General features: G+C 38.4%; 1 protein-coding gene across 2 annotated transcripts in view; it reads left to right on the top strand.

Annotated features, from left to right (window-relative positions):
* Nucleotides 1-12,329, top strand: part of APOO (apolipoprotein O) — a 28,506-nt gene extending 16,177 nt beyond the window's left edge. For both annotated transcript variants that reach the window (XM_014879746.2, XM_014879747.2), the window contains exons 7-9: nt 1,032-1,139; nt 8,592-8,687; nt 11,495-12,329. In XM_014879746.2, the coding sequence (XP_014735232.1) occupies nt 1,032-1,139; nt 8,592-8,660 (177 nt within the window). In that variant the 3' untranslated portion in view covers nt 8,661-8,687; nt 11,495-12,329. The remainder of the gene's footprint in view (nt 1-1,031; nt 1,140-8,591; nt 8,688-11,494) is intronic.
* The last annotated feature ends 609 nt before the right edge of the window (nt 12,330-12,938 follow it).

Genomic DNA, 12,938 nt, shown 5'->3' with positions numbered 1-12,938 from the left:
AACACTTGGCACAGGGATGCTAAAAATTTGCACTTCCCCTTGAACTCCATGCAAAAAGTTGAGAGAAGGGAAATTCCTTGGGCCTCTTTGCACGCATAAAAATCACCTGTGGCTCAGGAAATCTCTGAACAGTGAATTGATGGAGACTGGAAGAAACTTAAAAATGTAGTTCAGAAACTTTTTCAGAAGCATCAGAAAACTGTTTCAGAAACATTTACATTTGCCCTGTTCTCACAGTTTGCGTTTTGTAGCTTTGCCTGCTGTAGAAGATAGGAAAATACCTTCTTAGCTCTTGATTTCATAAGGTTTGTTTAGTTTAATAGCTATTTAGTTGGACAAATTGTCCTTTTTGCTGTTCTTCATACAGAAACAGATAGTGATATGAAAGTCAGTATAGACCTGAGCCTGGCTGTAAAGATACTATAACACTATAAAGCTAACACTCTTTAGTTTTAAAGAGTGTTATGAATAGTCCAATTCCATGTCACATAAGGGACAAGGGATACTGTTTTATTAGACTTAGGGCCTTTCCCTGTCATAAAATAGCTGTTGCTGTAATATAGTATATACAGACTTTCCTAGCTGTGTTCTGTTTTAGGACTTGACAGCTGGTTATTCATTTCATTCATCTATCAGGAAGTTCTAAAAAATAAATAAGAAGAAAATCTAAAATTGCAGAATAGTGACACCCTAAATAGGGTCTTTGAAATGGGTATGGTCAAATTAAGAAATGCTTTGCGTATTTTGAATGTCAAATACTAAGAAAACCAGGATTGTTTCCATGCAGCATCATTCCACTGTTTGTACAGATGTATATTCAGGTAGTCCTCAGACAGTTTATTAGCGTATTGTTTTTTCTCATTTCTCATCTCACATTATTTTCCAAAATGTTTATTAATGCTGTACATCATGAGCTTGAACAGGAAGAGTTAAACATCTTGTGTTTTGAGACTTTTTCCACTTAAATAAGAAGCAAGGCAATATTTCCCAGATTATTAAGTTCATGCTTTCTAAAAACTTTCGTTTCAAAGGTTGCTGGCACACAGCTGTATGACTGGAGTCTTCAAGGATATATTGCTGTAGAAGCTCTTTGGAAGGATAATCCTAAGAAGAAGAAATCAGGGGAAAAAGGTGATAAGGTAAGAAGTCTGAGGAACCTGATTTCTGAATTTACCACTGCTTTTTCAGACAAAAAGTTTACAGACAACAGTGTTTTTGTTCCACTGTTCACTTGGCCTTTATTTCTGAAGAGAAGTTTTTCATTCTCTCTTTCTAAGCTGTGGAAAAACCTTAGGCTTACTTCAAGTTAAACTTTCAGAAATGATGTTTGGAAGTTTCCTTTAGAATAATCTAATACAGATAAGCAGAGTTCTAGGAAATACATGTAGATGGCTTAGTGAAGCACAGTGTGAGAGACTGGAGAACTGAGCAAGTTGATTAAATGTGTGCCAGGGAAGGCCTGTGAGGTTTTTAGGTGTTCTTTTTAGCTGCTGCTAAAATAAATAAAAGTTCAAGTGTGTAATGTAAATCTTCTGTGGTTTTAAATTAACTTCTAAACTCACTGGGATAGGGAGAGAGGTGTTTTGGAGACAAAATAACACTTGGATAGACCTCGGGGATAGCACCAAGTTCCCTTGGTAGGGCTGGGTGTAGGACTAGTTCCATACAAGCTGGGCTGGGGAAATGTTCACGTGTCCTGGGAGTTGCTGAGTCCTCTGAGAGTGAAGACTTTCATCAGTGGATACTCATCCTGTATTGGCCCAAGGCACTTCAGTCTATGAACTTGAATAAACAAAGACTAGTTAGTCATTCTGTGCCTTTCCTAAAACCTAGGCTGTCAAAAATGTTGAAATATTTCAGAAGACAAACTGACAGCATTAGTAAAAAATAGCTGAAGTTTTTTTTTTATTATGTCCCAGGCTTTCAAAAGGGTACACATGGTTGTTATGGGAAGGCAAAAACTTTTGACACTTTTATCTTACTATAAGACTTGCACTTATAGTGCAAGCACTTGCTACCTCAGCAGAAAAACAAACAGTATGCAGAATTGCAGAGACCACTAAGTAAACACACTTCCTTCTCTTCCTCCTTGCAGAATCTTTAAATCACACCCCTTAGTTGCCAAAACTTGCACAAAAGAGCAAAATGCCCATTGATGGGTCTTCTCCAAAAGCTCATCTCATTGTTCAGATACTGTCAGTGTGAACTGTTGCTGTGTAACTTGATGGATTAGACAAGGTACAGAAACCTTGTGACTCAAATGAAGGAATGGTACTTGATCACTTGATGAAACTACTTGCATTTCCCAAGTTCATGGATCTCTTACCACTGAGGCAAACAGCCTTACTGGTGCTTTGTCCTCTGAAATTCCTGAAGAGAGGGTCTTGTCTCCCTGCTATGCAGTACAGCTGAACAGCAGCTGTAAAAAGTCAAGTGCTTTTGTCTAAAATGGGGACTGAGAAGTGATTCTAATGGAAGAAGTTTGCCTTGAAGCTTCCTTTGGCCTGCGTTGGTGAAACCATACAAAATACATAGTTGAGAATCTGGGTGGGTAGAGATGGGTTTAGGTTTGTTTCATAGGGAAATAATCATATGGATTATTAGCGCCACCAAATCATAGCAACTTTTCAAGCAGAAAAATTTCTGTTTTAAGTTCCATTTTTGTTGGAGACTTACACAGAAGTGTCATGGAAGAAAATGCTGTCATATACTAAAATTGGCAAAGCATTCTAGGGTAGACTCTATGACTTCTGTCTTAATTTGTCAATCTTGTGAAAGAATTTGGTTGCTTTTGTAGACATATTTCTTATTGTCGTTCTAGGCAGCTGGGTTCCTGAACTGGTGAAGACAGGTCTAAATGTTACTCTTGAGTTGTTGTTGCAGCAGATGTAACCCATTTCATGGAACTATGCCAGAGCAAAAGACATTATTTTTGTTTTTGTGACATTTACTCCAACATTTTCCTGTTGCTACACAAAGGATTCTTGCAAATAGTCAAGCAATATATGGGTGGCTCTTATTGGCCTCTGTTAATTTGTTACGTTGCTCATAATTTGTTTGATAGTCATGGGTACCACAGCTGTGCATAACTTCATGTTGTGTAGCAGTATGTCATTAAAATAAATGTGGTATGTTAATTTTCTGAAGGTTTTATGAAACAAAAACCTGTGCCAAATTGAGGTCATATCAACTGAATTCTGAGTTCTGCCAAGAAGGATGAATTCTGGGACCTTCTGTGCCTACATTTCAAAACTGCAGCCCCTCCGTACAGCAAGTCAATCAGATAAATGTTTTAAATATGCTATTGAAGGATGGAGCTCTTCAGATGTCAGGATAAAGTCCCTCTACTAAAACTGAAGCACTTAGAAAAATAATTTTATTCTCTTAGTTCTCACTTTGTTTTGTCTCTATACCATTCAAAGACTTTGGCTGTATTTTTAACAATTTTGGATTCTCTCTCTTCCAGCAACACTGAATTGGGCACCCCTTGTTTTTAGTGAAGTGGCCAAAAAGTGTAAAACCAGAACTTCACTACAGCTCTAAATACACCCATCTTTCAGCCCTTGTTCCTTTCTTCTGGTGTTTGCTCTTTCTCACTTTGGCCCAACTAGTAATGAGATCTCACAGAGGACTAATTTCTATCTCAGCTTCAGAGACTGAGAGAAACTTATATGACATATTATTTGGTTTTCATTCCTGTCTGATGTGCTGATGGACACCACCAGTGACTTAGCAATACTAATATATGATACATACAATTTTTAAACCCATATATTTTTATTACACATGTAAAATATATAAATATATTTTAATATAAATATATTTAAAATCTATCTCTATGGCAATCCCTGGGTATTTTATTAAGTGCTGGCTGGTTACTGAATGTCTCCAGGTGCAAAGAGGGCTCAGCCTTAGCTGATTTCCTGTACTTGCTCAGAACAAGTGTCAAGGAAATTGTGGACCAGAACCTTCCTCACCTGAAAGCTCTGTTGAAAATTATGATGTCAGTGTTTTGACTGGGGAGCCTCACCATCAGCATCACAGATTGTCACCATAACAAACCTTGAATTTTGTTTTAAGAGAGTTTTTAAGTCATATGTATTTGAGTCATCTTTTAAAACATAAAATAAGCAGCTGAGAGAGTTTCTTTCAGCAAAAAATGCTTGTCAGGCTTGGCTTTGGTAGGTACTGAATAGGCAGGCAAAAGTTTAGTCATCTCAACTAAAAGATAAACATTTACTTCTGGCAGAAAATTATGTTTTCTGTTATATGCCCTCCTTTTATTGTTTGGTAGTAAGGACAAAAATAGTGTGAAACTTGTAAGAAATATTATTTCTTTTGGAATGAATGCTTAGTACGGGCAGTGGGGAATTTAGATGTGATAGAGGTGGGATGGATGGAAAGAAGGTACTCTGCAAAAAGTTGATCTCTCTCAGGGCAGCATTTCAACATTTTTGAAAGTACTTCATATTTTTGTGAGAATTAAGTTGAAGGTCAACTTAAATAAAATAAGAAGTTACTGATTAACTAGGGGAGGATGAATAAGGTAAGGCAGTGATGTTCTCTTTATTCCAAGCCATACATTGCAAACAAAAGAGGACAGAAGGTAAATTATGAATCTGTGAGCCCAGGTGAGCCTTTGTTTTAATTTTTCAGTGGCTGTTTTTTTTTGTAGTGGCCAGACTTTCCCTTTCAAGAGTTTCCATAAGCATGAAAGATATGTACCTATCTTACCTACTTCTGAAGTTAAAATTTCTAGGATGAGTGTAAAAAGGTCTGACCGTCTGCAAGCCTTCTGATGTAGTAACAGAAACTTCTGCACCTGGCTCGGCTATAATGTAAGGGAAAGAGGCACCACACATCTGAGGGTTTAACATTTAGCTAGTTTGCTTTGTGGTGGTTTTCTCTCTAGGGAAAGAAAATTTTAAGAGTAATCGTGGTGAGTTTTTTGCAAAGTTTGTTCTTTAAAATTTAGGTCTCAATGTATCTCTGTTAGATACTGTGTGAGCTAAGTTGGGATGTTTTAACCACTCATGTACTGAAACTGTACAGTCTCCTTAGTTCCAGTGTTATTTTTAGTTTCAAATAATGATTTTTTTTTAAATCCCAAGGAATCCCAATGTGTTGAACATTTGATAATGAATACATTATGAAAATTCCTTATCAGTCACCTTCCACATGAAACAGAAACACAAGAATGCAAAATATTTCCTCTTCTGCTGTAGGATAGCGCTCTGATGTGTGAACTCCTCTGGCCACCCAGATTTGTTATGGAGTTGTGTTGAGCCAGAAAGTAGAAAGGCTGTCTTGAGTATATGCCTGCTTCTGATTATGAGAGTACCCTGGCACAGAGGAAGTCTGTCTTCTGAGTCATAGATCTAAACACATTTTTTACTTCTGACTTATTTTTGAGTGTGCTAGAGGAGTTTGGCAATTTTTTGTAAAATTATGTGCCTGTGCCACAGGAAGTCCTTTTCTGGCTAACTCACATTACTGCTTGAGTTGTCTCACTTGGGCTCACTCTTTACACAGTGGGCATATACAGTGGATGGAGTATAAAATGGAGTAATAGGATGGATGGAATAAAAAACTTCTTAATTGCTTTGTGTGAGGAATGATAGTCTATCTGTGCATTGGCTTGAATTAAATAACTCAGGCTTAATAGTTCTACTAAATGCAAGTCCTGTGATGAGATCTCCTGAGCTCATAGAAACAAAGGAATTTAGCAAGACCCTTGTTCTTTTGCTTATGTGTGTGTTGCTTTAGATTCTTTTCCTCTTTCAGGACATTAAAAAAAGAAAAGCTTACCAGCTTACCTAGACAATAATTGCTTTTTACAAGTTAAAACAAGAAACTGGAAGAACACAGGCTTCTCTGTGAGGAGCTTATTTTTAGTTCATTTGTTCAGGATTGAGTAAACTCTGACATGAGGCATCGTTAGTCAGATTATTCATTGTAAATTTTAGTAAAATGTCATAACTTAAAAGTTCCTGTACAGGCAAATTACAGAGTAGATTATTATTTTGAAATGGGTGTGGTTTGTGGATGTGATTTTCTCTACTAAGAAATATCCAGAATAATAATCAAAACAAAATGGTTTTTTGAAAGAAAGAACTAACTTTTAAAGGTCTTGAGAGGCATTTTTTGAATAAGACATTTAAGAAATATCTTTGTAATTGAATCTTGATTTATTGAGTCCATATCTCCAGCACAGCGTATGCAGGATCACACCAAGACTTGATGCCTTATTGTGTTTAATTGGATATATATAAATTTGACCAATTCTTTGAAACATTTCCCAGTCTCTTATAGCTTCTTTTGCTACATTTTCCATCACATTTAGCATTATAGAATCAAAGAATGACTTGAGATTGAAGGGATCTTAAAGATAGTCTAGTTCCAACCCCCTACAGGGACACCTTTTACTAGACCAGGTTGCTCAGAGCCCCATCCATCCTGGCCTTGAACACTTCCAGCGATGGGACATCCACAGCTTCTCTGGACAGCCTGTGCCAGTGCCTCATCACCCTCACAGTGGAGAATTTCATCCCAATATCTAATCTAAACCTGCCCTCTTCCAGTTTGAAGCCATTCCCACTTGTCCTGTTGCCACAGGCCCTTCTGAAAAGTCCCTCTCCAGGTCCCTGTAGCTCCCTTTTGTAGGCACTAGAAATCTGCTGGAAGTTTTCCCAAAGCCTGCTCTTTTGCAGGCTGAACAATCCCAACTCTCTCAGCCTGTCTTTGTAGAAGAGGTGCTCCAGCTGCTGATCGTCTCCCTGGCCTCCTCTGGACTTGCTCCAACAAGTCCACGTCCTTCTTATGTCACAGGCCTCAGAGCTGGGCACAGCACTCCTGGTGGGTCTTCCAAGAGCAAAGCAGCCCTGCTGCCCCCACTGCTTTTGAAGCAGCCCAGGACGTGGTTGGTTTCTGGGCTGCAAGGGCACTTTGCTGGGTCATGTTGAGCTTTTCATCAACCATTAACCTCAAGTCCTTCTCCCCAGAGCTGTTCTCAATCCATTCTCTGCCCAGCCTGTGTTTGTGCTTGGAATTGTCCCGACTCAGGTGCAGTACCTTGCACTTGGCCTTGCTGAACTTCATGAGGTTTTCCTGGGCCCACCTCTTGAGCCTGTCACGGTCTCTCTGGGTGACATTGCTCCCTGCAGAGTGTTGACTGCACCTCACAAGTTGGTGTTGTTGGCAGACTTGCCTCGATCCCCCTGTCCTTGCTGCTGACAGAGATACCAGTGCTGGTCCCAGCACTGATCCCTGAGGAGCACCACTTGTCACTTGTCTCCACTCAGACATCAGACTGCAGCTCTGAGTGTGACCATCCAGCCAATTCCTTACCTGCTGAGTGGGCCATCCATCAAATCAATGTCTCTCCAGTTTAGAGACGAGGATGTCCTGCAGGACAGTGTCAAGTGCTTTGCACAAGTCACAGATCACTCTTCCCGTGTCCACCACTGCTATAACCCTGTTGTAAAAGGCCACCAGATTTGTCAGGAACACTTTGCCATTAGTGAAACCATGTTGGCTGTCACCAATCATCTCTTTATTTAATTCATGTTGGTAAAAATAGCCTTCTAGAATAAAGAGGAAATGCTGTTTAATTTCCATGTGTAGAATTCAAGAACAATTGAGGGTGGGTGTCAGCTCTGATTATTTCACCTAACTCCCTGTTCAAAGCAGAGACAGTTTCAAAATTAGATTTGGTGTTTCAGGCCTTATGTAGTCATGTGCTGATTATTTCTAGGGCTTGAGATTTTAAAAAGTTCTCTGGAAAACCTGCTTCAGTGATCAGTGGTGTGATACATTTATAATTTTTTGCCCTTTGATCTAAGATAAATTTACCATGCTCCTCTGTCCTTTTCTCTCTGTCCTTTGGATGTGAACCTCTGAGAAGAACCTGGCTTTTCCAAATATGTAAATGCCCATTAAGAAATTGTGGATAGGAATTAGGTCCCCCCTTTGTCTGGTCCTCACAAGTCTGAACAAATCCTCATCTGAGCTTGTCCTTGTCTGTGCTTCAGTCCCCGGGCCATGTGTGTGGCCCTTTAAGTATTTTTTTAATGGATATCTATTTAAAGCTGTAATCAAATGCATGTTTGTTATAGCATCTTGGCAAATAGATAGACCAGACCCTGTAACAAGCTTCTCTTCATTTTTTCTTCTTTTATTTCTGTCATTTATGTTGGGGAAAATGTGAGAACACCCTCTAAAAGGATATGTGCTGAAAGAGGCCTATTGTATAAATCCACGCAGAATTCAGAGAATGCAAAATTAGCAACTACTCTGTGGGTATTCATCCTCTGTTATTAATACAGACAAAATGATTCAATTAAAGCACTTCTGCTGAAAATACTTGTTCTTTCAAATCCTTTAATTGCTTGGCTAACTATAGGAAGACTAAAATCTAGAAAGTGTTTGGTAGAGGATCATATTTGAGTGTATTACGCTGAATTAGTCTCATGAACCACTTGATTTTGTGAGATATTTTTATTTCAGCTTTTGTAGAGTTTCTGTTCTGGTAAAAACATTAATCATGGATTGCCTTAATTGAAATGTTGTGCACATTTTTTTTCTTCCTCAAGGGTGATGCAGTAGGTGACAAGCCCCTGGAAGTCCATGCTGCTTCAAATAAAGAGCAAAACCACAAGTAGAATGCTACATCAGCTGGCATCAAAGAGGTAAAGGATAAACACTGGTAATAGTTTGTGGCTAAGCAGCAGAGTAACTTGGAAAAGCTGAACATTTTCAAGTTTGACTTGTAGTTTTCTTCATAATGATTAGGAGAGTGCGGACAGATAATTTTATTTGTCCTAAAATTTGTCAAGAATATATGCTCCCTAACACTATTTAAGTTAAGAAATCTGAATTCTTCATCTTTAGAACATAATAAGTAAATATATGTCTGCTTGAAGGGTTCTGAATTATTTGAGGAAAGCCTTGTGATTGTGGTGTTGGTTGGTTTTGGCCTTTTATTTTCTTTTTTATCTTCCCATTTCTGCCTCCCATACCAAAAACCTCTTTGTCTTCTTTGTCATGCTTGTAAAAGTATTAGGGTGGGGGAAGAAACCTTTTCCCTGCTGATAAGTTTTCTCCAAAGATTTGTGAGTGCCAGGGTACAGCACTGCCTTACAGCCTGTAAAAGTCCATGATGTGCCTGACCTTTCATGTTAGTGCAGCTCCCAAATGAGTCCTGTTGGGAGCAAAAGATGGAGGAAATGAAAGCAGCATTTTCCAGGCTCTCCAAGGCAGAAACTCTACTTGAGATATCAGTTCTGTCTTGGCCTCGGGGCTGTGTTCTAAACTCAAGCAAGTCCTATGGTTACAGTTTCTAGAAAAGCAAAACAAAAACATCTTCTTGACTTTTTTATGATGGTTTGGTTTCATAGAATAAGAATTACTCTGTATTTGAGGCTTATTACAAGTAATTATAAAGTAATTGGACATCATTTAGTGCAAAATGCCAGATGTCTCCTCTGTTATCAGTTGATAAAGAGTGTCTCTTCTGAACATGTTTTCTACTTCTCTTTGCCCTGTATTATTTTTGCATCATATTAAAAACTTAGTTTTCATCAGAAAGTGATCCTGGTATTATAGGGCCTGCTTATCATTTTTGTATGCAGTATTCCATTTCTTTTCCTTACTGCCAACTGTGTAAATAGAGTCCAGGTCTGGCAAACTGCATCAGTTTTTTTTCCATGCATCAGTATCAGTCACATATGTTTGCAGATGTGGTGGAATGCACCCATCTGCTGAGCAGCAGCATTCCACTGTTACATGGGCAGCTTTAAAAGAAAACCTGGTTTTTAATGTTGGCTTCCTTAAAACGTTTTTAATGGCTATTGCTAGTTCTCACAACAGCGATGTGAGCTTGTTGACTGGCTGATGTACTATGAGTACCTTAGCTTTCCCTTTAGAGTTATGAATATTAAGTCTTTAAGAATACATATTTTCTAAGTAGTTTGTAAGATAGTCATGTAAAATAAAAACTAAAAAAATAATAGGAGGATTAAATTTAATAGGGAGATTTAATTTTTTTTTTGTGTAAAGAGTCCCAAGAGAACCGAGAGGAAGAAAACCCTCTCTAAAATTTACTGGAATGTGCTTATTGTCAACTAGGACAGAGCTACTAAATGATAAAAAAACAAGAAAACGGAACTTTTGTTTGTGACACTGCGCAAATATCAAGGTTCACTACAAACAGAAATCTATAAATAGGTTTTATTTTCTTTCAGAATTTCTTGCTATGAATATTTCTTTTAGGCTTTTATTCACTTTTTGAAATATCAGCCTTTTGCTTCAGGTGCATTTTCTTTGTTTGGGGAAGGTTTTAACAGAGTGAAGATAAATTATCCTGGAGCTTGAAGTACCTGGGTGCTCCTGGTTTTGAAATCTACATGCTTCACCTCATGTTGTTTCTGGAGGGGCACATGAAGGGAGCTGGATTTTTGACCTAGGGCAACCAGATGGTGAAAGTTCAATTCAGTATCAAGTTCAGCTGTTCTGCGGGGGTGGCAGTTTGTTACTTGTGCTTGAAATCAAATCCAGTCATTTAACTCCATACCCAAGTCCAGATGTTCTGTTGGATTTGGGTGATCCCAAAGGTTGGAGAACGTTGCTGTGATCTTTGAAAAGCAACATTATTTTTTTTTATTCTGGATGCGATTAGTCCTGAAAGTCTCACTGCATTTTCAACTGTTGCTAATATTCCTAGTTGAAAAAATAAAGACAGTCTCATTTCCTCAGTGATGTGCCACAACATGGGTCTCTGAACTGTGAATGGTCAACCAAGGACAAAAACATACTGGGTTGAAGACAACAACATATTTCTCTATTCCAAAACCAGCAGCATTGTACCTTCTTTATTATAGTTTTTTTTGTCATCAAAAATTATATGCAAACTTCAGCTCAAACCACATCCCACTGTGGAAGAAGCAAGCTTTAATTTTATGCAGCTGTTGTGTTTAGGAGTTGCACGGAAGTGACAGGGTTTTGTGTTTTTCCGTGAAGATAGCATATCTCATTTTCACTCTGTTCCAGATCTATATTTATGTAATTCCATTTCTTTGAGTTAAATTGCCCTAGTCTTATGCCAGAGTAAGTAAGATTAAGAAAACATGCATTTGATGGGAATTTAAAATAATTATTTTTGAGAAAATTGGTTTGTTATACAAGGTTGCAGTTGATGTTTAGTTGTTGGGAATGTTCTCTTTTGTCTTTCCATTTAGTTCAACTATGGGAATCGAGTCCTCTAGACCAGACATGAGCATTAGTGCTCTAATGTCAGTAATATGAAGATTTAAATATCTCTATTGCAAGCAAAATAGTGTTGAGAATGTTCCTTAACCAGATTTTGATCAACTTGACGCATCAAAAAAGTTTTGATTGCACTTTAAAAATGGAAAGAAAAGGCCTGTGATAAATTTAATTCTGCTTTCTCCTTCCTTCTCTCTCCCCCTTAACTTCTGTCCTCTTTCTTTGATTATAGGTGAATGAAAATATAGATACGAGCAACAATTTCCCAAGAAAAAGATTAAAACCATCTGAATCCATTTTGAATGTGACTAATCTGCCTTCTGCCTCAGGACAGTCTGATGATCTGCTGCTCAGGCTTCTGGTATGGCTTCTGTGAAAGGACACTACGTGTTTTGGGTCAGTCTTGAGACTTCATCCTGTGTTCTGCAGTGGGACTCAAGTCTGCCCATGCCTGTCCCATTGCAGGATCAACATTGCAAGTAGCAAGTCTCAAAATCCCTCGGTCTCTTTATTATTTATATATAAAATAAAATTCCAATTACAGAAAATGGTCCTTTTTTTCCCCTCCTCCTGTTTTCTTTCAGCTCAGGGATGTGATGTTTGCACAATCTGAGAGGTTCTCGAGGTGGTGTTTACAGTGCCTGTATTTTTTACGAGTAAGGAAAGCTGAAAGTAGTAGGATGTTTTGGCTAACATGAGCTCACAGAATTGGGAATGGGAACAATTACAATGACTCTTGTGTTTTGTCTGAGTCCCCCCACCTCCTTTCTATAAAGTCCTCTGCCTCATCAGTGCCAGTGGGAGGTGTGTAATGAAGCATCTGTGAGTTCCTGTCTGGTGGATGGATGGGAATGGAGCTGTTAATGCTTGTTCTTGTTTTTGCTTGAATGCACAGTACAATGGGAACCAGAACATTACCCTGGTGGGAACCAGCTATAGAATAATTTGGCTGTTTCCTTACTCCCAGCCAGGGGAGGGGAGGAAAAAGTGATGTGGAGGGAAATACAAAAGGATTTCCAGCATTTTGAAATCTTTGCACAATAAAACCCTTTCATCATTTGTTATCATTTCCATGAGTCTCTCTTTTAGGGCTTGATGCATTACAAGTAATTAAATTACTGTAATCCAAGTTGCTCAGAGCATTTAAAGTTGTGTTCGTGAGCCTTAAATGTGCCTTAATTAATCAGTGAATATGAGGAATGGGGGAAGGATGAGATTAAATACGTGTTTGTATGATACATTGACTTTCTAAAAAGACCAGGGAAGAAAATGCAAAGTAAATCAGATTCTAAACGCTTTTAAACATCTGTGTTACTCCATGGTTAGGTATTCCTGTTACTGCATGGTTAGGTATTCCAGCTGAGCATATTCCACAGACTTTTAGACAAAAACAACCAGACCTTGGCAGTGTGAATGCCAGCCTGTGTGGGCATTATAAAACAGGCCAACTCATTTTTAGCACAGGCAATAAGGCATGTGGTTGCCTCAGGCAGAAAAACAATATCTCCCAACATGTTTGGTGCATGTTTTTATGATTGTTTTAGGCTGGTAAAGATGTATATTGATACAGGGAGCAGAGTTCTTGCATGGAGTTTGGGAGGTGTGTGTGTGGTTTTGTTTTTACTTTAAACTTGCCAACATAGTTTAAGCAGGATTGGGAGGATCAAAGTAGTGTT

This window comes from Sturnus vulgaris, chromosome 2, assembly GCF_052056855.1.
Source record: "Sturnus vulgaris isolate bStuVul1 chromosome 2, bStuVul1.hap1, whole genome shotgun sequence".
In the NCBI taxonomy this organism is placed as follows: Eukaryota; Metazoa; Chordata; class Aves; order Passeriformes; family Sturnidae; genus Sturnus; species Sturnus vulgaris.
Note: the sequence above shows the minus strand (reverse complement) of the source record. Positions and strands in the feature narration are given on the sequence as shown.